At 39.3% G+C, this 26301-nt stretch overlaps 1 protein-coding gene across 7 annotated transcripts in view; it reads right to left on the reverse strand.

The window, feature by feature from the left end:
* Nucleotides 1-6306: 6306 nt before the first annotated feature.
* Nucleotides 6307-26301, reverse strand: part of MIPOL1 (mirror-image polydactyly 1) — a 404420-nt gene continuing 384425 nt past the window's right edge. For all 7 annotated transcript variants that reach the window (XM_050798634.1, XM_050798627.1, XM_050798636.1 and 4 more), the window contains one exon: nucleotides 6307-10019. In XM_050798634.1, coding sequence (XP_050654591.1) covers nucleotides 9926-10019 — 94 coding nt within the window. In that variant the 3' untranslated portion in view covers nucleotides 6307-9925. The remainder of the gene's footprint in view (nucleotides 10020-26301) is intronic.

Raw genomic sequence — 26301 nt, forward strand, 5'->3', positions numbered from 1 at the left:
AATGAATTTATAGCTAGTAAAAGGGAGTGAAAGAAATTCAAGTGTATAAATTGATTTAATATTCCAAGAATTGAGATTTTTAAGATTCTTTATTCCCAGTGATGTTTACTTCATTTTTTTTTCCACACCGGCTTAAGCCTTCTGTGTTTCCTTTGAGCCTTTTCACTACAAAATCAAATATTAATTTAACTACCTTTCCTCCTTCCCCAATGTATCACTTTCCTTTATCTGAGAATTCTTCCAATGAAAATAAAATATCAGCTGTGGCTGATAGAATTAAGTTGTCTCCAACGGAGACTCCTGAACCCTCTTCTCATTAAAAGAGAAACAAAACTTAGCCATCAGGGTAGCTCTGGAGGAGGTTGGGGAGGGGAGTTAATTCAGTCTGGCAGAGGAAGCGTTGTGCCTACAGGACATTTTAGGGTAGCCGCTGTTTTGCATTTTGTGAAGTTATTTTTTAAATTTTGATTCAAAAATGTCGTTCCTAAGAACTTAAAGTTGATAATTTGTCTGACTTCTAAGGAGCTTTTAAATGCAACTTCACACCCCATAGTTGCTTGGGATCACAAAATCATTAATCTCCTTTGATAGCAGGCTCACTTTCCAGTCCACCTATTTCTTTGTAAGTCTTGTTCGGATTGACATCAACAATAACAACACCAGCTCAAGCAGAGGCCGGCCTGCCTGAGCTCTTGTGTATGAACTCCATCCTCACCAGGGCTTGAACTTGGACAGCCTTTACTTTGATCGCGCCACTCCACACCGCGGACAAGATAAAAAGAGCTGTGTGAGTCGCTTAATTATCGCGTAATTGCCTCCCCAGATGAGAGAAAGGGTGCCATGTAGCACTTGAGAAAAATCCAGAAATCCCAAACCCCCACTCACTTTAGTTAATGAAAGGAGGAGGGGAGGGAAATTACTGGTTTGAATAATTTCAAACCCTAATTTGGAGACCTCGTAAGGACATCAAAGTCCCAAAGAGAGGAAAAAGCTTCCAACCCCAACAGTTACTCATATTTACATAGGGTAAACAAATGTGGGCAAATTCAGCTTCCAAATGTAAGACAAAGGCATGGGCTTGGGCCTCGGAATCCCGCCCCCACTGAATCTAAGATGTTTAACTTCTGTGCTGTCCTCTCTGCGCTGTTCCCTTTCTTGTTTTCAACGTATTAGAAACATCAGCGCCTTGCCTTCACCCCACCATTAAGTTGGCCTTAGCTCTTGCTCTCTTACTTGCCGGAGACGTTGTCTAATTATGCGGGGGACGGGGCACTTTGGAGACCTGCCTCGGGAGCTGGGCCGCGAGGAGCCTGCAGGCCCAGTCCCTGCCTCGTGGGCTTCTCGCAGTTCTCAGACCGCATACTCCGCCACCTCTGAGCGATGCGACCTGCCACCCGCGCGTTAGGACGCGCGCGGGTTGGCGGCCAGGACAGCTGGTTACCAGGGAAGGCGGACAGAGGAGGACAGCAAACGTCTCGAGGTGACAAGTGCAGTTAGTTCTTCATTGTTTGAGCATTTTCCCCTCCTAGCGAATAAATCTCCTGTTGAGCCTGGGACCTAAAAGTCAACAAAGAAGGCCAGCCGCCTCGTTACGGCTCCTGCGGCCCCGGCTGCCTGCGTTGCCGCGGCTGCTCCCGCTGCGTAATCCCTTCCTCGGAAACCCGGACACACAAACGCCCGGGCGCCCGGGCTGGGGCGCCGCGCCCCTGGGCCAGAGGAAACCATCTGTGGTTCCCAGGGAGTGCGGAGACCCTCCCCGAGGGCGCCGCCTTCCTGCGACCCCCACCCCATCCCCTTTTCGTCTCGGGGTTTCCACATTTCTTCACCTCGCCAGCTCCCGAAGACCAGGGCCTGAAAGGGGTTGTTGACCGTCCCGCCGCGGTGCTCCCGCTCGCTGGACTTAGGAATTTCGCCCGAGATGGGGGAGGGGTCCCCAGGGAGGGGAGGGAGGGGGCGAGGAGGGGCGAGGAGGGAAAGCCTTCCTCCAGACCCAAGTGTACAGCTCCGGAGGTGCTCGGACCCACCAACGCCACCAAGCAAACACTTTTACAAAAAAGAAAAAAAACAAATGTTTTGGGGGTGAGCATAGGACAGGGTAGGGAAGCTGCAATTGTTACTCTCACCTTGCGTTTAGGAAGGGCAGGTGTGAAACATTTTTCAGGTGATAAAAAGAGAACCAAAGATAGGGAAGAAGAAAAGCTCACCAGTTCTATTCAGCAAAAACTAAACAACTCACAAGTGTTCGCAAGTAGAAGGCAGCTCCGTCCATTTTCTACATGATGGCTAATACAGTGTTTAAATCAAAGGCACAATTTAATTTCCATTGTTCCTTTGTGATCCCCCTCATAAAGGATAAACTGATTAGAATTATTAGGAAAGGAAGGATTAAAACAAACAAGATCCTAGTAAAGCTCCTAACCTCTGTTTTCATTTTCTGAAGGATAGATACCTAATTGATTTCACTGAAAGTATAAAAAACATTCTATTTCCCAGAAGTCTAACCGATTTGAATGAGCCATAACAGAAAAGAAGTCCTGAAGTGATAAAAATGTAAGCCCTTGTTTTGGCGTTTTAAAAAATTGGTCTCAATTCCACAAACATGCTTAAGTTTCTTTGCAAAAAACTGCTGAGATCAATACAAATTCCTTTCAATGCGGGCCAAAGTAGAAGACCTGTCGCCCAAATTAATTAACCTTTCCTAAAGATCAATTGGTTTTCTGTTGATTTAGCAGTAATATTGTAGAACATTTAGCTATAATGTATTTTAATGTGATCCTTCAATGTCAACAGGAAAAAATTCGTTGAAAAACAAAATAGCTTAAGTAAGTTAATAGACATTTTATACATGTGTAAAAAATATTTTGCCTTCAAAAATTAAATACCAATTGTTTTTCTGAATTGTAATAAAGTGTGTTTTGCAACTAAATGGAGTTAAGAGCATGCCTAATTACTCCAAGATAGTTATATGCAAAAAGGTGATTGTTTTAAAGATACCTAGAACTACATAGGTAATCAAATTACACTGAAATATAAAAACAAAATTTTCTCAAACTAAAAGAATCATTAGAATCAATAGATTCTCATGAGAGTCAGAATGTAAGAAAATGAAATGAAAAAACGTGAATATTTCACAATATTCCTGTTTATAAATAGAATCTATTTGGAAGGTAAAGCGTTTCTTAAAGTAGCAATTTTTATTTTGCAAGTTTTATTTTCATCCACGATGCTAGTGTATCCAAATAACATTTAACAACAGATTACCTTAAATCTTACGTTTTTTCTTCCAAATAGTTAAGTTTGGGGGCATAATAGTTCCATTGTTTTTTCTCTTTTTAGCCCCCGCCCAGCATGGTTCTTTGAACTTTGGCCAGTTAGGACTGCAGCCCTCACCTTTTTGTTCTCCACCATCGTTTTACCAAGCAATCTGGGGCTGGAAAATACCCATGCCATTCAATTTTAACTTGTAAAATGCATGCATTTTCCTATTATAAACATTTTAAAACACCTGACAAGGGGGAAATCCTCACTTGCCACCTTTCTTTTTCTATTTAACTTCCTTATTTCTCCGATTATGTTAGCTGTGACTACAGAGTAAGAGCAAAGCGCATGGTGAGAGTGAGCGCCCCTCCTCCTTGTAGCCCCGGGAAATAAGGAGCCCTCCTTTTTCTAGGTGCCACTCAGTGATCTTTTGGGGTTCTCTATGTTCCAGTCAACCTACAGGACAGAGGCAAGATATTCTCCCTCAAAATCCAGGAAAGAAAGGGCTGAAGTAGAATCGTGCTCGAACACATCAGAATCCAGGTGGAATGCGGGTCAAGTCACTGGCGAAGTCAGGTTAAGAACCAGGCCAGTGACACCAATGGCAGGCCTTACCCAGAATTTAAGTGTGAGGTTGCCTTGGTTTAACTTTTTACGTCTCTCAACTCCCCTTCAAGATTACACATCAGGGGCTTTTTCTTTTCTCTTCTTTCAATTTCTGAAACCAAGAAAAAAACAACCTGGAAATTCCCCCCCAAAGCATTGCCTGGAAATAGAGAACAATAAATTAAATTGGAAACCTCCTTAGTCAACCACCCCACACACACACACACACCTTTATAAAGGAGTACATTTGTTACTCTTTTGCTTGCCTGCTTATATCCCAGGTCAGTTTTTTGGTTTCTCTCTCTTACGCCAAATAATTGTTTTAAAACACAAACAGTTTAATGAAAAGACTGTAAGGAGCTCTGCGGAGGTTTGTATCCTTTGTATATTTAATTTTAAGGGCCTATTATGCACGAGGGAGGAAGTAGGCGCCCGCCTAGTCCCGTGCTCCTGGAGAGCGGAATTTCTTTGCATGGTTCAGGTGACTGGGATATTACTGGAACGTTCCCCTAGCTCTGGGTCCCACCTGGGGGCTTTGTGCTTCACTGCCACAGTCCAGCTATACACTGCGGCTCAACAGCGGCTCAACCCTGGGCGCCAACTCCCGCTGTGTCCTCCACCGCTTTTAGTAGGTGGAGGCCGATTCAGGAGCTCAAGCGGCAATGAGCCGTGTTGTAGCGCAAGGCCTCGTCCAGGTTTCCTCGCCTCTCCCTGGAGTCACACCGCCTTCTGCTGACACGCGCTTCCTTTGTGTCATGCTTGGCTAATATATTAATGGGGCGGATAACCCGGATCCTTAGCGGAGGGGAGGAGGGGGCTGGAGATGGGGAGGGCAGGGAAGGGAACCGAACAGCTCTGGTTGCTGACCCTTGGGCCAGAGAGCCCTGGGGCCGACCGGGAGTGGAGGAGCGAATCGAGGTGGGAAAAGTTCACATTGGGGGCACTGAAAGTAAACTTAACTGCCTGAAACAAGTTTTAGAAAAGGTGATCTGATGCTAATGCTCGGTCCTGGGCACAAACTGCGCAGCCAGAAGCGGCGGACGCCAGAGAAACTGTCCCTCCGGCGGAGCGGGCCGCGCGCCTGCAGCGAAGTGTCCGCTTCCCCTACCCAACTCCGGGCCGGGAGCTCCGCCGCGCTGCGCGATGTGCAGAGTCACGGGTGAAAAGTCCTAACTACGTGTCGCACGAAGGCCCCTTGCCGAGTGCACACCTTCGCGGACTCAGACTCATTAAGCTCTAGTTGAGCCAGCTACCTTAGATGCTGGGTCCCAGTGCTTAAAAATAAAGACCAACCCGCTCCCTGCCCTCAAGGAGAAGCCAACTTTTCCCACCCTCACCCCAAAGGGTTGTGCGGCCTCCCAGTCGGACTCATCAGCCACACAGGTGGATCTCCTGCGCTACGCCAGGTGAGCAGGAGGAACGGCAGACCCCTGGCCCGAGGCCTGAAGCCCAAGGATCCCCGCCGCTGGGTACTGGCCTCATTCCAGTCCCGGCCTCCTGGGCCAAGCCCCCTCCCCACCGGGCCCCAGGCCCCGCCCGCCAGACGGTGCCCGGGTGCCCTGAGACATATGCTGCCCGCAGGCCGCGCGGCCCGACGTAGTGCTCATTGCCGAGGCGGTTCTCAGCCCATCAAAAGCCAGGGCTTTCTTCAGCCGTATGGGCCGCGAGGTGAACAACAATGCCCGGGCCCCTTCACTTCAAAAGCAGCGATCAGGGGAAAGGCTCCCCCAGAGAATTTTTTTTTTTTCCCTCAGCCTTTCATTCCTGGTTTGAAAAAAAAAAAAAAAAAGCATCAGCAACGCCAGGGCCCGGGCGAGCCTAATGCCCTTTGATGGGGATTGAATTCATTATCTCCAATAACACAATTGTGCTTGGCCAACGAAAAGAGCAAAGCAGAGCTCTATCCTGCCCGAGGGGCCCGGCCGGGCGGGGCTGGCCGGCTAGCAGCGCTCCTGGGGACCCGCACAGAGGCGCAGTCCTAGCCCGCCCGGCCCACTGAGGCGCCCCCTGGGCTCCGGGGCGCGGGCATGCCCGAGGCTGCAGGACCAGTGGCGCCGCTCGCCGGGACCGCGCGGGGAGGGGCGGGATGGCTCTCTCGTTTGATTTATTTTTCATTTCTCCCTTCGTAACCATCCCCCGAGGGCGGCCCCCGCAGAATGGGTATTAACTCTCCTCCCTCCCGTCCTCCAGCTGGGAAGCCATCCCTGGTGCCCTGGGAGCGCTGGGCAGAAGGGCCGCCCTGCGCCCCTGGCTGACCACGCATGGCTCTCAGCATCCCGGCCGCGCCGCCCAACCCTGGCGCGGAGCCGGCTGTACCCGCAACCTGGCACCGAAAAACTGGGCCCCCTCTCGCTTCCACGCCAGCCATTGAGGAAAAGCGCCCCAGGAGCCTGGGCGGGGACCGCGGAATACCAGGTCTCGCCCCCGGGTGTAGGGGTCTGGGCGCCGGGCGTGATGCCTCATCCCCTCCGCTTCTGGGCCCATGGACACTGCCTGGGACCGCCACCTGACACGAATGTCGCCTCCTCCCGGGTTCCACCGCCATTCCTTCCCTTTCAGCCACCTCCAGCCCCCGCCTTCTCTGCCCTCTTGATTGTAGGGAGGTGGAGGTGACAACCGACTAAAACAGACACTGTGGGTCTTGACTGTGTGTGTGTGTGTGTGTGTGTGTGTGTGTGTGTGTGTGTGTGTGTGAGAGAGACAGAGAGAGAGAGAGAGAGAGAGAGAGAGCGGGGAGAGGGAGAGAGAGAGAGGAAGAGGGAAAGAGAGAGATTATATTTTGAATCTCTCAGAATCGTGATCAAAGAAGACTTCATAGCCCCGTGTCTTAAATTGCAGTTCAAGGTATTACTGAGATGCTTCCTACACAACCTTACTTCCCGCTCTTTACCCCCATTACTGGGGAAAGTTCAGATTAAAGTTTTATTTCAGTCAGATAAACAATAATAATAACAACAATTTAAAGTACTTTAAACAAACAGAAGACTTATTGAAATACTCTGCAGTAGTAACTGAATTGGTCGTTCCTCACCAATGAGTCATGACTATCCCAGCCTCCAAGCAATGGACTCTTCACCTTTCTCTTCAGAGAATTAGAGCCAGTACACACATGCTGTAGGAGGTATATAGACAGGTAGATAGCTATATATACTCACACAAATATATACATGGACTTAGAGGAGCATCCACAAGAACTTCCTATCTATACAACTGTCCTGAAAGCAAGGAAGCAAGAAACTAAGTAATATGCTGCTTTCAGGTCAACCAAGAGAAGTGTTTCAGATTTGACTTCCAGCGAGGCATTATTTTCATCAGGAGATACAGGGATTAGTTATTTAATTCTCTTCAGCATAGAGTAACCTTTACAAATTTAACCCATTGACTCTGACAACAACCTTCAATGGCACTGGGGGTGGCGAGACGGGGGTTCCTCTCAAGTATGTAAGATTAAAAGACTTCAGTTCTTCTTTCCAGGCTTTCTTTCTTCCCCTTTGTCTTATAGAGCAGCATCCTGAATGTAATTTACATTAAAATATAGATTCACTTTTGTGAAGTCTTTATAGTTTTCATTTACCTCAGAAAGGATGTAAAACATTTACCCTGCAGATATTCTGAGTGTCTAATAAAGAAGTGTATGGGAAATTCTATTCTTTAGGTGAGTTTTAAACTCTGAATGCTACAGGTTGTCAAAAATTGAATGAATTCTCTTTTGGACCCCTAGCCCATTTTTATTAACTTATTAAAAATAGGTTTGAATCTTGGTGACGGGCTCATTTACACTGTGGTGACTTACTTCAGTCACCTTTTATAAAATCTCTTTTGCAACATCAAGTGGAGGTTTAATCTTTGTCTTGAATTTTGCCACACACATCCCACACCTGGTGGACCGCTGCGCTTCCTTTGCATATTCATTGTCACATGCTTAGAAATACTGGGAAGAGAAAGATGTTTATACAGGGTAAAGATGGCAGTGAATTAGATTTTACATATTAACAATTTGAATAAGAGTTTAACATAATATGTATAATAAGAATAAGTTATATGTAGGTATAGCTATTTAATAATTTTTATGATATTTTGAGGACTTCAGAGGACTCGGGACCCAGCGTAAGAACAATTCCCTGCATAACTATATGTTTAAAACAACCACCAAAAAAGCTTTAATTCTGACATATAGTCTACCCAACCTCAGAAACTACAGGACAGGCCCGTGGTTTATCACATAAACAATTTATCTAGTGTCTGAGTACACATAAAGGATTATGTGGCTTCAGGTGAGCAGGGCCCCATAGGATGGATGAATTACTAAACAAAAGATACTATGATTTTCATGTAGATGTCTTTGGCCATGGAATAGAATTAGGAAGGAAGAAGATGTGAAGCATTTCAACAGAAATGAAAATCCAGTGTTATCTAAAGTGCAACCCCAATGCCCATTTCAGCCTTGAATCATGAATCATGAAGCCATGGAAAATAGTGATGGAAAAGACTCTTTATGTCTTCTAGCTCACTCACCTTAAAGATTACTCTCCTCAGAGTATTCCCAAGCCATGGTTTGAATAGATTTAAATGTCAAGAACTGAAGGACTCCCTTCCACTTCTTGAGTTTCTTGGAGAAATTATATTCATGGTGCAAAACATTTTGCCAACAGTATTTTCTTGGTTATTTATTAAGGTAAAATTGTCTTGCATTTTAAATATGCCTCTTCGAGGATCCATTTTTATTAGTTCTCAAACCTGTTTCAGATACCCACATGCTTGTCTCTCTGTTTATTCAGCCAGTCTATACACACTTACTTTATTTAGTTCCTACATAAGATTGATCCTGATCCAAATAAAATGCCCAGGTGGGAAACTTCCTTTAATATGTATTAAGCATTTGATTTTCTATCCTTAATACTGAGAGGAAAATAATAAATTTAAATCTCCAAATTCCTTTGAATGATACCAGCATTATAAACCTGAGACTTGATCCATTTGTGAGATGTCACCCAAATGCTAAGTCATGAAGTCTCTTTGCCTTTTAAGTATAATTTATGATAATACATCACAGGACCTCAACTTCTTAAAATATGCTAAATTCTTAAATAAAAGAAAGAAAAACTAGAAACCAATTGGGAGTTGGTTCATTGAGAATACTGTTCCTCTTACTGGAGAATTTTCAGAGTGTTTGTTCCTTGTGACCCAGAGATTTACATGTGTCCTATCAGGAATATATTTTATCAGAGTTTTCAATAGCAAATAGGTCAAGGCAGTTCATTATAAAACTTCCAAAGAGAAGTAAAACCTTTATATTTCAATTGCAGAGATTCAAAAGCTGGAGCTGGAGCACTGCATAATGATTTGGCCTCCCAGACTCAAATCCAGACTCTGGGCTTCCAATGTGCCAAAGTAGTAGCCCGCCCTCTGGACAGTGAAATGCCATGCCCAGGCTTAACCCTGGAGTCTGCACCTGTCTTTTACACTTCAGCATTTCTACTGAGTCAGGCAATTAGGAAGGAAATGCTCCTTTAGTCTGACAGATAATTCACTTTAGAAGTATAACCATAGCAAGAACAGATTGTGAGGTAAGCAGAGAGAGAAATGAGAAATATTGAGAAATGATCTCCACTGCATTCCATTCACCTATCTCATCTTACAAAATAGAATAGGTGAAAAGGGAGAATGGGAATTGTAAGCAAAATGAAAGATTGTAAGGTCTCTGATGAGTCAAAGAGTGACATTGAGAAGTTGTGTAATAATACTATAATTTATATACTCCCATTGAATACAAGATTGCACAGATATCAGCTTCCTCCCAATTTGCTACTGGGTCTTGAGAGGGGAAAATTCTATCCAATTCTTGATGATTCATATGATATAGCAAGTGACAGTGTTGCGTTTTATTTAATTCCCTGTACAATGACTACTACCTTAAAATATCCAAAGAGCCTTCTTAAATAAAGTAAGATCTGCTATTTTTTTCTCCAGGATTTGTAGTAAACACATATTTTAAAGTCTTATGTTCACTTACAGTTGTTACCAGGTGATGTTGTTTGTGGAATAACCTGAGATTTTAACACTAAGCACAAATTAACTTTCCCAGAGTATAACAGAGTCCTATTTTCATCTTACCCTCAGCAACAGAAAGAGTAGTGTAGTAGCCAGTGTTCAACCTGAAATACAAAAAAAATGTAGAACATAGTAAGATTCTTCTCAACTATATACAAGACCCTTACAATTAAATTTATCATTGGGGTAATAAACAATGATTACCATGCTTTGAAATAACATTTTTAAGTGTTTTTAACTCAGGCGAGTAACTTGTTTTCAAGAGGAACAGAAAGCAGAGATTCCCAAGGAAATATAAGTGATGAAAAGATGATAGAAACAGAAGTACCATAGGAGAAGCAGCAAAAGGTATTAGGTCATGTATAGACTCACAGTCCAGGGGACTGAGGGAGTGAGAGCTGGGACAGAGGCAAATTAATAGCTGGAGAGAGCTAGACAGAGTGTGCTGAGGAAGGGCCAGGCGTGAAAAGATTTGGTGTCGTCATAGCAACGGGCTCAGCCCTGCTCCCCCTGAAGCCCATTCATCTCTGAGCTGCCGGAACACGTTTTTAATTAAAGCGTATAAAAGTTGTTTTGTAAGGACTTCTCATCCGATAGATTTCAAAATGGTTAATCAGGCTTCATCTCCTTTTGATGCTCACAAGAGCATGGGCTACAGCATGCACAGAAACTGCTGCTGCTGCTGCTAAGTGAGTTATATCTCTCAATCACACCTAATACCAGAAATGAGCAAGGCGTCTATTTATTTAGATACACAAAAACAGAGGATTCAAGTGGGAGTGGGGAGTCCATTTTTATGGAACTCAGTCTTCTGGATGGCCATGGTCCCTGGTTGATGTTCTATTTAACTTTTGAAAATAGCAAGATTTTTTTTTTTCCTTTGAGAGACACAGTCCAAAAGCCAAAATAAAGGTTACAAATTATTTGTATCAGTGAATATTTACCCTAGCATGGGTATTTCAAATAAAAGGTTTGTACCACTCCCATATAAAAAGATAGTAACCTGTCTCATTTGTTTTTTTGGAAAAAAAGAACTCCCACTCCTAAATCTTTCATAAATTCATGATATACAGCAATAGCTGCATTTATCTCTTTAATAAAATAGATGATTTAATAGAAAATGGCATCTTTTGTTGATTCACTGAATAACCTCTTAGATGAGTTAAACTTTCTCTAGGCTTTTTCATCTCCCTTTCTCCCCAATCTTGATTGATGGCCTTATTTCTAACTTCACTGAAAAAGAAAAAAAAAAAAAAAAAAGAAAAGAAAAGTAAAGAGACAGATGATTTTACCTGTCATCCATTTCTTCATCTACCCTTATCCCAACTGAACATTTCTACTCCTATACCAGTGCATCCTCCATGAGGTCATGGATGAGAAGGAGTCCTGCCTCCTCTCTGAAATAAACATGCCCACCAAACGATTTTACTGAACACTAACATTAGTCAAGGCCACTCTATAACCAGAGTGAAGTGAGGCAAAACCAAGACCACTTTGTAATTTTGTCTAAGCACAGATGAAAACAAGATCCCTATGTAAACTACAATTATAGCAAGCATCCCTTCATCCCATCTAATAAGAGTAACTGTTGCTTATTTACAAATTACAGCTGTAGCCAAAGTCCCACTATCTTGAACTCTCCCCTGAATAACCTAACACAAGCCCCAATCATATAATGTCCTTTCTAACACCCTCTTACTGAAATGCCACACAATTCCCCATGATGCATAGTCTCCTTATTTGCAACAAGCTACAAACCCAACTTATTCAACTATAGATATGCCTCTAATGATCTGGTGTGAGAATATTGACAGACCTTTCGTTCCTTTGTTTCATGGCTTGAATTATCACGCAGCAAACTAAAAGTTAACCGCTACCCTTTGAACAAAACTTCCTTCTTATTTCTATACTGGTCTACAAGGCATTTCCATGATTATTTAATATATTTAAATTAAAACAACACATTTCTTTCAGTAACAGGGCATCCCTCCTGACTTTTACATTTTTCTCAAACTCTTAGTCACTCAGGCCCGAAAAGTCATAGTCATCATTGACTTGTCTCTCTTCTTGCCCATATATCTCTAATTGATTAATATGCCCTGTCAATAATTCCTGTTCCCAATATCTATTTTCTGGACATTACAGAGGTCACAATTTTAGTCTATAATACTGTCCATTATCTATTAAAATAGCCTCCAGATGCTCTTTGGCCAATTCTTGTCTGTACATCATTTCTAGCCTAATGTTCCTGCAACAAGCTTCCAGTGAGTGCAGTTAAGTTCTAACCTCTTGAGGCCAGAGTTTTCACAGAGTAAAATTAGAAATTATATAGGGATAACTAGCATGCTTTTCCTCCCTTAGAAAAGATAATGTCATCTTAGGCTGCATACATGAAATGGGGAAGGCAAGAACACACTGGTCAACACAGGGTCATGTTTCCTATGTTAGGATTTATTCTCTGAGAACTATAGGTCAGACATGGTTGCTCACACCCTTAATCCCAGCACTTTGGGAGGCTGAAGTGGAAGGATTGCTGGAGGCCAAGAGTTCAAGACCAGCCTGGAAAACAAAGTGAGACCCTGTCTCTATACAATTTTTTATACAACTAGCTGGGCATGGTGGCATGTGCCTAGTCCCAGCTACTCAGAGGTTGAGGCAGGAGGGTCACTTGAGCCAGGAGTTGGAGGCTGCAGTAAGCTATGGTCATGTCACTGCATTTCAGCCTCAGTGACAAGAGAGACTCTGTCTCAAAAAAAAAAAAAAAAAAAAAATTAAAAAAAAATTAAAATTAAAATTAAAAAAAAGAAAAAGCAAGACCTTTAGGAGATTGTAAATATAGATGAGAACTAAATCAGGCCTTGTGAAGGATGGTTTAGAATGGGGATGTTTTGCCACAGAATAAAATATTTATGTTACAGTTGAAGGATATTACAGTTATTTCAAGCATATGTGAGGGAGACTAGAACCATTTATTGTATGTGAGTATAGAGGGCAGAATTAGGGCCAAAGGGTAGAAATTAGAGACTTACAGATTACAGCTTATATGAAGACATCCATAACATGATTTTAGATTGAGTAGGTCACCTCAGGAAATACTGAGCTTCTCAACATTGAAGCTTCAAGTGTACATCAGATGACCACTTGGATATACATTTTCCTCAAACTTATGCTTTATTTACTTAGCTCTAGTCATTCAACTTTCAATTACAATAGATATATTTGTTTTGAATAAAATAAACTTTTTGTTTCATGTATTCTATTTTTAAAACGCAGTCAATGTTCATTTGCTTTATCCCACATATTTATCCTTCCTGCTATATTCATTCATTCCTCTGTCAGTATGATCCATCTGTGACCACCTTCCTTTTGCCTACTTGACTTCCTTTAGGATTTCTTTTAGTGGAGTTCTGCTTGTGATACTCTCTCACTTTTTGCTGGGAATTTAATTCCAGGTTGTTGCTGTTGTTTTACTTTCAGCCCTTTAAAGATGCTATTTCATTTTTTCTGGCTTCTGTTTCTCTGAGAAGACAGAATTACTCCTACTCTTTTGAAAGCCATATGTCGTTTTATTCTTTTTGTTGTTTCTTTCTTGAGTCTCTAGTAGTCTCTAGTCGTTTCAACTTCTGAGTCACCTCTGGGTCTGGTTCTGCTGACTATTTTATCTTTTGACATAGGTATTTTAAACTTTTTAAATGTGTGTTTTTTTTTTTTTTTAAATTAAATGCCAGGTATGTTTTATAGAAGAAGAGTAGAGACTGAAGCAAATGTTCAAAGTGGGAATATCTATCCTTCCATCAAGGTATTAATGTGGAGCTATTAGTTGATTTAGTCAGCATTTGCGGTAAATTGGGTTTTGTTGTAGCTATGGTTATTTTCAGTGTACAACAGACTTGAAATCCCTCTGGTGGTGGGCTGGGCTGCTCCTATTTTGTGCTTAATGTAAGACCTGCAGTTCTGGAGAGTGATCGTTGCTTTTTTCCTCTTTCCCTGCTCCATCTTTTCCATGCTTTTCTTCTTTCTCCAACAGTAGATGGCTATTGTTACCTGTTACCAGACACAAGGCTTCTGGCGGGGGAAGGGGAGGAGTTTCTCAGTTCTCCTGCTCTCTTCTTGATTTTAGGCAAGCCCTGTACATCTGAGCATCCTCCAGCAGCAGATGATCTCTGCTTCCTACTCAGTGCAGGCTTTCTAAAACTGATGAACAATATGCCACAACAAACATGAGATTCTAAAAACCTAAAAACACACAGGCAGGTTCCTTGCCCCTTCCTACAAATTCTACCTTGTATTGGAGTGTCTTCAGTGTGTATGAGTTTCTTGAACCTTTCTAAATATCACCAATCTTTACCTAGGCCTAAGGCATAGGATGGTTCTTGCCCTTCTTCCCACGAAGACAGCTTTTGCCTCATGTTAAAGCAGGGTTGGATACAATGTATGGGCAGATTTCTTACCTCTCTCCACTTGGTAGATGCCCTTTGCCTGGAATCAGTAGAGGACCCAGAGTGTAGGTGGGTTTTATACCTGTTCCTAGATACATACCTGCTCATAGCTGTGGCCATTCATCAACCTGTATTCAAAAGGGGCCTGGACCTTGGGTGTGCTTCTCCAGGTACTCCTGCTCTAGCCTCAAACCTTGGCAGGCCCTGCAGAAATCTTCCATAGAAAAGAAGACTCTCTCAGGTCCCCGCTCTACTCTCAGTCTTTCTCATATGCGCCCAGTGGAGGTCCATGAAAAAGTGTTGGTGAGTGTGGGCAAATGTCCTCTGTGCTCTGGGATTCCCAGGGATTCTGAACTGTCATGCTAGTCCATGGGTACGTTTAAGGCTTTGTTAACATTTTCTTTCCTGCTTACCCACTTTATGACTACCACCTCTTTCTCCCATGCTCTGCCAAAAAATGAGACAATTCGTGTGTTTCATTTCTCCTCAGAGGGACTCGTTCTTCTTTGGAATTTAATTCATCTAGTTGCTTTGTAATCTCAACTCTCTGATAGGCTAAAAAGTTATGATTTTATACATAATAATTTATTTTTTTCATTCTTAGGCAGGTGTGACACTTTCTTATGGTTTTCTACATCCTAAGTGGAAGTAGAGCTGTCTCTCTTGTTGTTTTGAAGATTTGTCTATTTGTATTTTTTTGAGCTGTTTATGATGTGCCTAGGGGTGTGTGTGTGTGCATGCGTGTGTGTGTGTTTAAGTTTTTAGAATCTCATGTTTCAATAGCATACTGTTCATCAGTTTTAGAAGATTCTTGGTCAATATCTCTTCAAATACTGATTCTATCCCATTTTCCTTCTGTCCTAGAACCCCAATTACACACACTAAGTCTTTTACTATGTTCCATATATCTTTTACAATGTTTTATAGATTTTTCTTTTTTTTCTTTCTCTTCTTCAATTTGGACATTTTCCATTGACCTCTCTTTCAGTTCCTAAATTCCTTTTCTGGAAAATTTCCTTTTCAGGAAATTCAGTTTCTGAATTTCCTTTTCAGTTCCTGAATTCACTTTTCTCCTAGGTCTAATCCACTAAAACCATCTATTGAATTATTAACTTAGTTCTTATATTTTTCAGTTCTAAGATTTCCATTTAATTTTTTAAAAATTTCCATTTAAAATCCACTTTTGAGCAAATTTGATTATAATGATTATAATGATTTTAAAGTCTGTGTCTGATAACTGCAATATCTGAATCACATGTGGATTTGTTTCTATTTTCTGTTTGTGTTGGTTTTTGGTCATTTAGTTTTATTGTCTGCCATGCTGGATAACTTTCAGTTGAATGATACATATTGTGTATGAAAACAGTGGGGGTTCTAGCTGATATTGTTGCTTTCTACGGAGATTTTTTTAAGAGTTTGAGAATATCACCTTGGTATAGTTGAGGGTAATCTAGCTATAAATGTGTCCTTACTCTTATGATGTAGATTTTCCAAGGTGTGAATCAAAAGCTGAGTTTCTCCTCTTTGGTGAGACCTGCACTCCAACTTTTGTCTCCTCAGAATCATGGAACTGACAGATTCTCTCCCTAGATTTAATCTTCCTAATATGTATTTTTTTACTTGCTTTTTCTGTGTCTCGTCTTGAGTTTAGCCTGTTGGATATCAGAAAATGCCTTGAAGGAAAAATGCACATAGAATGTTGGTCTTAACTGTCCATAGCACTTTTCTCTAGATCTTGGCCCCTCATGTAATAACTGCTTAATTTAACTCTGAACTCCACTTTTTCTGTTTCCTCAGCCCAGTACAACTGCCACAGGCTCAAGAATGCTCCATTTGTTATGCCTCTATGCCCCAAGCCTTGAATCAGCAAACATTCCAAGGCGAAATCGCTATTCTCAGAGCAGTACTCACTTCAATATGTTTTCCTTCTCTCCAGGATCTTGGTCCCTGAGGTCCTGGCTGCACTGGTTGTTCTCCAGAGCTTTCAGATTTTGTTTTGTTTTGCTTTGTATTTTGTCCAAGTTTTATAGTTATTCTCAGTGTATGAATTCATCTGATTCTAGCAACTCTGTCATAGCCAGAAGCAGAAGACCTTTCCTTATTATAGTCTAAACCTGAGTCCTTAGCCATCAAGTCTTGGCAATTCTTATAAGATCCTCTTAATTACCTGCGTTCAAGCCTCAAATTCACTTTCTTACCTATATTTTATGGGTTAGCATATATTTGAGTCATAGTTATGGCAGAATTTATTTTTTGTAAACTTTGGTTGACTAGACAATTAAGATAATTTGGGTACATACTGTAATGCTAGAATAGTTGAAGATCTTGGAATTATTTCCTACTCTTTCATCTTCTATTTGCCAACAATCTTTAGTTTAAAATGTTAGTCACCTCTAGAACATTCTACATCTTCACTTCCACCAGCAAGTTTACTATCACTTTAGCTCTCTAGAACCCAGCTTAAATCCATTTCTCAAGACTAGGAAACACAGATTAACATCATCATGAAGAGCAAATCTTCACACTTAGAATACAGATCAGTGTACAGGATTCCTATTGGAGTTTGTCCAGTTTGGATTAGATAATGCCCATAATGGAGTACTCTTACAGAGAGCAAGTTGAATACAAATTTAGTTCAAATTATTATAGTAAACAACATATAGTAATTGAACAATTAAGGGTAGTGATACACAAATCTAGGTTAATCAAAAAACCCTCCTGGAAATGGATTACAAACTGGGTTCTAGAAAGCTGAACTGATAGTAAACTATGCTGGTGGAAATGAACACATAGAACGTTCCAGAGGTGACTAACATTTTAAGCTAAAGATTGTTGACAAATAGAAGATAAGGGATTAGGAAAGAAATGAAAGTGTGTTAGTGTTGGTATTATATAGTATATTTGTTTGTTTCTTTGTTTTTTGTTTTTTGTTTTTTTTTTTGAGACAGAGTCTCACTCCGTTGGCCCCGGTTGGAGTGCAGTGGTGCGAACGCTGCTCACTGCAACCTCCACCTCTCAGGTTCAAACAGTTCTTGTGCCTCAGCCTCCCGAGTACCTGGCATTACAGGTGTGCACCCCCATGACTAGCTAATTTTTGTAGTTTTAGTAGAGACGTGGTTTCGCCATGTTGGCCAGGGTGGTCTTGGACTCCTGACCGCAAGTGATCTGCCTGCCTCGGCCTCCCAAAGTGCTGGGATTACAGGCGTGAGTCACTGTGGCCAGCCGTATTACACAGTTTAAAAATGTCTGTTGAAGAGAAGAAATTTGGAAAGCCATATAATCTGAGTCCATGTTCAAAGACAACACATGTAGTGTCAATTGAAAGAAGGAAGTCACTGGGGCTGAGTGAATCTTTTTAGAAAGAAATTGTAGCATGGTCACCAGCTAGGTGAGGTAGTAATGGACATAAAGTGGAAGAATTTGATTAATACTATAACTTGCAGAATCTTTCAGTGGAATGGTGGAGCTGAGGGCAGGGAAGAGGTTAAGAGAATAAATACAAGGAAGATAAATGCCATTTTTAAAAATGCCATATAAAGACATTTAAGCTGAGAAGTTGTCAAACAGTATTCTTGCAGATAATGGCAGGAGGGAAATCCATAGCAGGGAGGATAAATGATTTGGGTGCTATCTTTGCCTTCTCAAATTTCAGGGATGAATCTCCATTTGAGATTAATTTATTCATTAACACATTCAGCACATTTGTTGAAAACATGGGTAAAGCATGTGTTAGCTATTTATAGAGTTATATTAGATGATCCTTGATCTTGAGGAATTTATAATGTGATAGAAGTGATAACACATGAATAATTAGAAGAAAGAGAGAAAATGGCCAATTTAGTTTCTGACACATAGTAGGTGTCCAACACAGGTTTGTGGAATGAATGAATACGTGAATGAATGAATCAAAGACATAGGAAGCACATATAAAATAGTAAGAGTTGGGAAGAAAAGTTATTTATATGCAGAAAGACAAAAAATGTCTGGGTGCGGTGGCTTATGCCTGTAATCCCAGCACTTTGGGAGGCTGAGGTGGGAGGATTGTTTGAGCTCAGGAGTTCGGGACCAGCCTGGGCAACAGGAAGAGACCTCATCTCTGTGGAGAAAACAAATAAACAAACAAATAAACAAAACCATTAGCCAGGAAGTTGGTGCACATCTGTAGTCCTGGCTACTCAGAAGCCAGAGGTAGGATGATCACTTGAGCTCAGAAGGTCGAGGCTGTAGTGAGCTATGATCATGCCACTGCACTCCAGCCTGGGAGACAGAGCAAGACACTGTCTCAAAAAAAAAAAAAAAAAAAAAAAAAAAAAAAAAAAAAGCTTTTATAGGGAATATGACAACTGAGTAAAACCATAAATGTCAGATAGGATTTAGGATTTAGATATGAGATTGCAGTGAGGGACAATTCCAGGTAGAGTTAAGTGTAAGAAATTGGAAGCCAGAAAGTTCAGGGCACATACAGCCCAAGGTGACATTGCAGCATGAAAGGGGAGGTCACAGAAAGATAAAGCTGAGAAAGTAGGCTGGAACAAAAGTCTGTAGGGCCTTAAATGCTCTAAGACGTTTGGTGTTTATTCAGTTAATAATATTTAACATTAGAAAGATAATGTATGGATAATAAAATATTTGAATCCCTCGAAGAGATATGGTTAGAGGGGTAAAGAGAATTTATAAGAAAGATAGAAGAGAGGAAGAAAAGAGAAAATTTCATCTGGGTGTATTTGGCAATTAAGACTGTGAAGTTCCACAGTAGAGAAAAGAAATAGAATTGGTAATCAAAGCTGTTCATAATACAAAGGTGTAGCTATGACCCTCCTTCAAGTACTGAGGCTCTTGATGGAAGGATTCATGTTATTGAGCTTGTACAAGCAGAATGCTCTTATTTCACTAACACCCAGAAAATAATCCATTGCTATAATTAGCACTTAATTGTGCTATGTAATATGAAATTCCTTATTATATCTTTTCAGAGGCAGTAAGTAAGAACAGGTAGAAGGCAATTTCCTGGGAAAAGTGGTCTATATTTACTGTCTCCATTTCTACATTTTTCATTCACCTCTCAGCTCACTGCAATCTGGATTTTGCCTCTCATTTCAGTAGAAATCACTCTCATTAAAGTCACCAAGGACTTCCTAACTGCCAATCCCAATGGCACTTAGTTCAAACATCATCTCCTTTGGGAAACCTTCCTTAATGTCACAGAAAGAGCAAGATGCCCTTTTACCTGTTCTGAGCCTATGTCTGTCATGGCCCCTAACACGATGTATGACAATTATTTAAAGCTATGTGAATTCCCTTTCAACTGCGATTTCCATGAGGTCAGAGACTACGTCTTATTCAACTTTGTATCCCCAGCACCAGGTATGGTATTGCCTAAATAATTAAGAAATAAAAACAATAAACCCCCCTCTATGATCTCATTCAATCCTCTCTGCAGGATATACTTTTAGACAAAATACTGAAGACTCTTTTTTTTTTTTTTGAGACGCAGTTTCTCTGTGTCACCAGGCTGGAGTGCAGTGGCGTGATCAAGACTCACCGCAACCTTTGCCTCATAGGTTCAAGCGATTCTCCTGCTTCAGCCTCCTAAGTACCTTGGACTACAGGCATCCGCCACCAGATCCAGCTAATTTTTGTATTTTTAGTCGAGACAGGGTTTCACCATTTTGACCAGGGTGATTCAAACTCCTGACCTCAGGTAATCCACTCACCTTAGCCTCCCAAAGTGCTGCGATTACAAACCTGAGCAAGTACACCTGGCCAAGACAAAATACTAAAGATTTCTAAATATAATCAGAACACAAATTGTCCCAAGGACTTCCAAATAGAACGAGAATGGAAACATTTCCTCTGAGAACATTACTTTTACCTTTCCTTGTACTGTACATTATTTGTAAATCATTATATGATTAATATATATTGATAAAACTTACATGTTTTACAATCTTATCTCCCTACCCCTCACCCATTGCCACAGTTTATTACCCATACTTCTCATGACTCTATCATGTTGTGATTTCATTGGGTAAGGACTATTTTGATTTAGCTAAACATTTTAAAGTGTCTCTTATAAGATTCAAACATAAATAGAAATTGATAAAAATAAACAACTCTCATGAACAAACATTATTTCTTATTTTATCTAACATGGTTTTGTCTAGTAATACAGCTCATGGTTAAGTAATATTCCTCATGATCAATAAAGAAATTCAGTGTTTTATTATTCTAATTGTTTTGTCAAATATTTGCATCTTTGAATTTAACATGTGAAGACCATTCTTGTCTATATTTTTATACACACACACACTATTAATCTTTTTAATCAAATTTTGCAAATATTTTGGAATTTACCAACCTGGATACATATGACAGTTTAGAGTTATCTTTGGTTCTTTCTCTTCCTTTTGCTCCTTTATTGCTATATTGTTTCTTCTCCTCACCTATAAAGCTCACACTTTTTATTATTTTCTTTAATTCTGGTTAACATTTGTCTATTCAACCTTATTCTTACCTATCTTCACTTCTCCCATCATCTTGTTCATCTATTATTTGACCATTTTACACCTGTGAAATGTCTTCCTATAACCTTCCTATCATATGGTAGAACTATCTATGAATAACTATACAGGTATCTACAGATGCCATGAAGATAATCATCCAGATCATCTTTGGAAAAAATTGGGGACAGCATTTAGTAAGGCATCAAGAGGAATAGGGTTGTCATCTTTTAAGAAAGTTTTTTTTTTAAAGTCAAATTAGTATCTAATGCAGCACAAAGTCCAAGAGGACTAAAAACTTAGAGTCTAAGAGGTAAAGTATTCAAGCTGTCAGTTCATTATTACCCCATGTGAGTTTATAATTTCCATGAAGAAACTTGATATATATTATGAACTTAAATAACAATGATAGTATATAATCATATGCTAACAAGTAGTAGAGACTAAGCTTCAATGATCATTATATGAGGGTTGCTTGGGGTGGAACTAACATAAATAGATGGAACTGAGGTGGGAAAACAATGATATCTTGATTTGATATTACTTGTGATAAATGTCCCAGTCCCTTAAATGCATTATTTATATATATTCCATATTTTAAGAATACGGTTATCAAACTAATTTCAATATTATCATTTAAATAAAATATATGATGAGATAATGAAGTATGTGAGCAAAGGAATCTGTAAATGCTTTGTTCTAAAATTATTATTATTTTTGTTTTTGCTACGAAATTTTCAATTTAATAATGCTGAGGATAGTTATTTTGGGAGGGGTTGCATACAAGTATATTTTAAAATTATGTTCAGTTTTTAAGAATAAATTAATATCTAAACATATTTGAATTTAGTTTCTGATTTTTCTTTAATGTAAGAAAAGTCAAGAAAGGAAAATCATTTGGATGACTACATGTTTGTTGGTAGACACTATTAAAACATATTAAGCATTTATATAAGCAACATTTTTAAAATGTCAAATAAAAGTATTTTCTTTTTGAAATGCTTTCTTTGATGCTTATTAAACAACCAGGCTGTTATGCTGAGGCAGCAGTAATGGAGGTTCTGCTTTTGCTTTTGAAAGGAAGCATTGGAGCATCTCTGGATTTTAGATACATCGGAAACCCTCACAAAGACTTTGCAAACAGACTGACGGAAAACAGAGATCGAAAACTGGTCTTTCAAATAGCACCTCATCATCGTTCCCAATGGAAACTTTTCTTACTTCTAATTCTTTTTTACTTCTAATAAGGTGTAAACTATGCACATATAACAATGTTTGCTAGCAAGAGAATCTTAGAGACGATATGCAGGAAATAAAATTTTTAGGAAATAAAATATTCTTTACAATGTACCTTAAAACAACAAAATGAAAAACGAAGATGTATAAACTGGCTGTGCATTTACCTAACTTTAAGGATGTCAGAATTAATATACTACAAAAAAAATTCATTCTTAAAAGCAAAGCATAATTGTTTGCCACAATTATTTTAATATATTTCTTTCCCAGGATAAATTTTAAACTCAGGAAAGCAAGGACCGGAATTGGAAGAGTTAAAAAAACACGAAGCAACAGTAACTCCATTTAGATAAGGGGATAGAAGGGTGGAGCAAGGGAACAATACACTAAAGTACTTTTCTTTCACAGATCTTGGTTCAAATTAAGGTTAAATTCCAAAGGAGGATGTGTTTTCCCCATATGGAGTCTTAAAGGACATGCCTTTGTTTCCAACTTCCCAGAGAAGATATATGTTAACACAAACAAAGCATTTCATAATAAATTTAACTTTTATAGAGTGACTAATGCCCTGTGGAGATAAGGCGGACTCTCAGTCACCTGTGTTTAATCCAGGCTGAAGAAATTATGCCAAGGGCACACTGACAAAACTTTATTTCTTCGGAGAAGATGGCAGTAACTTGGTAGGGAGCAGAAAGGGTCTTGGTTTTAAAAGTTTTGTTGGAATGACTCTCATTCTCACTGTGAACCCAGTTTAGCATTTATGTACTTTGGAAGGACAAAGAGGTGAGGTAAGCCTGCCAAAATTTGAATCTGTGTTTCTGGGAACCTGTTAGTAGGTCAACTGTTACAAATGTAAGAGGAACTGCAAAGGAGCGGTAAATACTAGAAATTTGGGAGTTGGCCTGCAAATAGCTTTATTAAAGCTTGCATACTGTTTCTTCTTCTAGATCTCAGGTCAGGTGACATGATATTTAAAATGCCACAGAGTATCACTATTTCTCAATCCAAACAGGCTTGGGTGCAGGTAGGGTGGGAGGTAGTACACCATGTAAAGAGACAACTGCTTTCTTTTAAAAATATTTTACAGTTAACAGACAGAAATGGAGATCTTTAAAATTTTACTTGGGATCTTGCTAACAATAATAATTTATTAATCTATCTCTTCTTCCTAAGAAAGATAAATGGTTTATTTGTGAAAATAGTACTTTCCCTTGCTTTTATTTTTATGTTGTTATTAACTAGAGGCCTAATTGTGAAGTCCTTATTCTTGCAAAATGTCACTGAATTTGTGGTTAGGTAAAGTTACTCATTGAATATATATATCCCCTTTCCATGGCAAATTCTATTGACTTCAATTGAAGAGTAAAAGTTAGTGCTGTGGCATGTGAGGAATGAATTCTTTTTGAGAAAAGGAAACAATCTATTTGCGTCAGTCATATCAAACACACTTGACTATACATTATACAAGATTCAATTTATTTTTTATATTTATATATTCATCCTTGATGAAAGGCTTAGGCAATCTATATAAAATTTAAATAAAATAGAATACCAGTCTCCCTTCCTTCTCCACTCACTAAAAATGGAGACACTGACATGGAATAAATTTTATGTAGTTGCTATATGAGAACTTTTTAAACACTTCTTTAGTTTATCAATCTGTAGGTCACTAATATTGATTCTAGACAAAATTAGGCATTGTCACTTATTTTATACTTCTCATTTCTTTATAGTGCTCAAGTTCCTTCTTGTGCTCTGAATAAGAAAAAATATCTTTCATCTTTTTATGTTAGCCAGTGGCTAAAAGAAGATAACTTTTCCGACTCTAGACTACTAGCCAAGGGTAATGAGGTTTCTCTTCTCAGGCTATGTAATGCCAAATCCAAATATCAGAAATTAATTATCTTTCCCAAATTTCAGAAATTAACTTCTCAGAGAGGAACACCACAAGGGGGCAGGTGAATCCAGGCTAGGTCCTAGGTAAGAGGGTCTCAGTATTGGGAATCCTGGTCAAAAGATAGGGAAAGGTTAGGTGAGAATTAGAAACAACTCTAAAGATAGTATTTCTTCATGAACACAAGCATTGGATCTGGATCACCCAAGTGCAATTTTATTTAGAACATCTCTAAGACATTAATTACAATACAGCAAGGAAATAAATGAAATATATCAAACCAGTGTAAATAGTCCCATGTTGAAAGTGCTTACTGTGTTTAAGAAGGTCAACGGGGTAATTTTGCTGAGAAAAAAAAGACTGTATGTGAGAAGAAATCAAAAATTTACTGCAGAGCAATTGGGGTATGGTTTGAAGATAAATTACAACCAGATAGGCAAAGTAGCAAGTAATTAAAAGACGACACGAGAAGATATCTTTGCTTCAAGGTGATCCTAATAATGAACAATTTTGTAACAGAAACATAAAGTTTCAATAGAGCTATGCCATTTTTTTTTTCTGAAAACAAAAATTAAGAAATTATCTGAGGCACTTTAGGAAAGAGAAAATCTGCTGTTTAAAAAGATTAAAGAGTCCGTTTTGATTTTCATTAGGAATTAAACTAGCCTATGAATAGGAGGCAAAAATTGATATTTAAAAATTAGTTCTCCCAAACAAATATTTTTAAGTTGCTACCAGATATCGCCCGTGAGAATGTCAATGACAGTATCTTCTATGGCCAACATACACGCATACCTTCTATGCAAAACGGCCAGGATGAATTCTGTTTGGCAAAGCTGGAAATTATCACCAGTTTCTCTTTTATACCTCACTAAGAAAATACATTTAATTATTTGATGTGAATAGATAGTATATTATCTTTTATAGATTAACAAAATTAGGCACACAGAATAGTGTAGGTTAATGAAGTACACAAGTTTTGGCTGTTACTGGTAGTTTCTATTTCATTTCCAATAGCAATTAGAATCTTTAAAATGAGCTCTTAAGTAGCTTCTTTCATTTATGATAAAATTAACTTCTTTTTAAGGCCTATACAATTTTTTTTATAATGATAATGTACAAGTCATTTCTTTTGTTATAATTCTATTGATTGATGAGGTTATCTCATAATACACTTTAGGGCAAGCAGGTTTTAGAATGTGGGATTCCAAATTGATCAAACTTTCTGTTGTACCATGATATATTTTGGTTTTTTGTTATCACAGGACTTGACACTAGTTAAACTAGTAAGCCTATTTTTAACACAAAACTCTGGACTAAAATGTGAATGCCTATTCCTATAGTACTTTAATGAAGGTTATTTCTCTCCAAAATCACTCATTCTTCTCATTGTATGTATATGCAGATATAAACACATACATAATATAGACGCATACACATAAACTCACACGTACATACATACATGTTGCAGTCCATTGGTGATATTTTAGAGCACTCTTTCTCCTCTTTTCACTCTGTGAATTCTCTCCTCTTCCTTTACTCCAAGTACTTGCAAAGTCCTCACATGCTTTGTCACCTTAAGGACATGGAAGCAGCTTCAGCAATGCTTGAAATAATAATGCTTTGATTTGTTAATGTGAAAAGTTGGATGACTTTTAAAAGCTGACCAGTCCAGGGCTATTTGCACATAGTAGACATTCAATAAATATTTGTTGATTTGATTTATTCTAGGGTAAAGAACTGAGTAACAACTCTTTTTGTCTTCACTGATGTGCTATGGTTAAGCCTGTGTACAAATCCATTTATGAGTAAATATTAATGGTCATGGTCAATGACGATGTTTTAGAGAGAAAAAAAAATCTAGATCTACAGGCTGTTAGAAATAGCAATGATTGGGAGCATGTTTAATAAAATAAGTAGGTATAAAAGAGTAGATGACAGGCACTGTAAAATAGGGGCTCACTAAAGAGAATTCTGAATAAATTATCTGGAAAGAAAGTGGCTATTCCAAGAGTTTTGCATTTTTGTTTCCATATACTAAGGCAAAGGACTTTTTCATTAAAAAAAATTACGGATAATATTTTGGTTACAAAATTTAGTAAGCATATATAAGCTACATAATATTTCCTTTGGTAGATTCTCCTTTACAAAAGTCACAAAAGTGTTAATGTATGGTTTTATTGACAACTGAGAGGTCCTGAAAATAGAGAATGAGAATTTGTCCCAAATTTCAAGCAATGTGTAACTTTTAGGGAGTTAAACTCTATACTCCTATCATTCAAAAGAGCATAATTGATTTATTTCCCTTTCTGGATCA

This window comes from Macaca thibetana, chromosome 7 (assembly GCF_024542745.1).
Source record: "Macaca thibetana thibetana isolate TM-01 chromosome 7, ASM2454274v1, whole genome shotgun sequence".
Taxonomy (NCBI): domain Eukaryota; kingdom Metazoa; phylum Chordata; class Mammalia; order Primates; family Cercopithecidae; genus Macaca; species Macaca thibetana.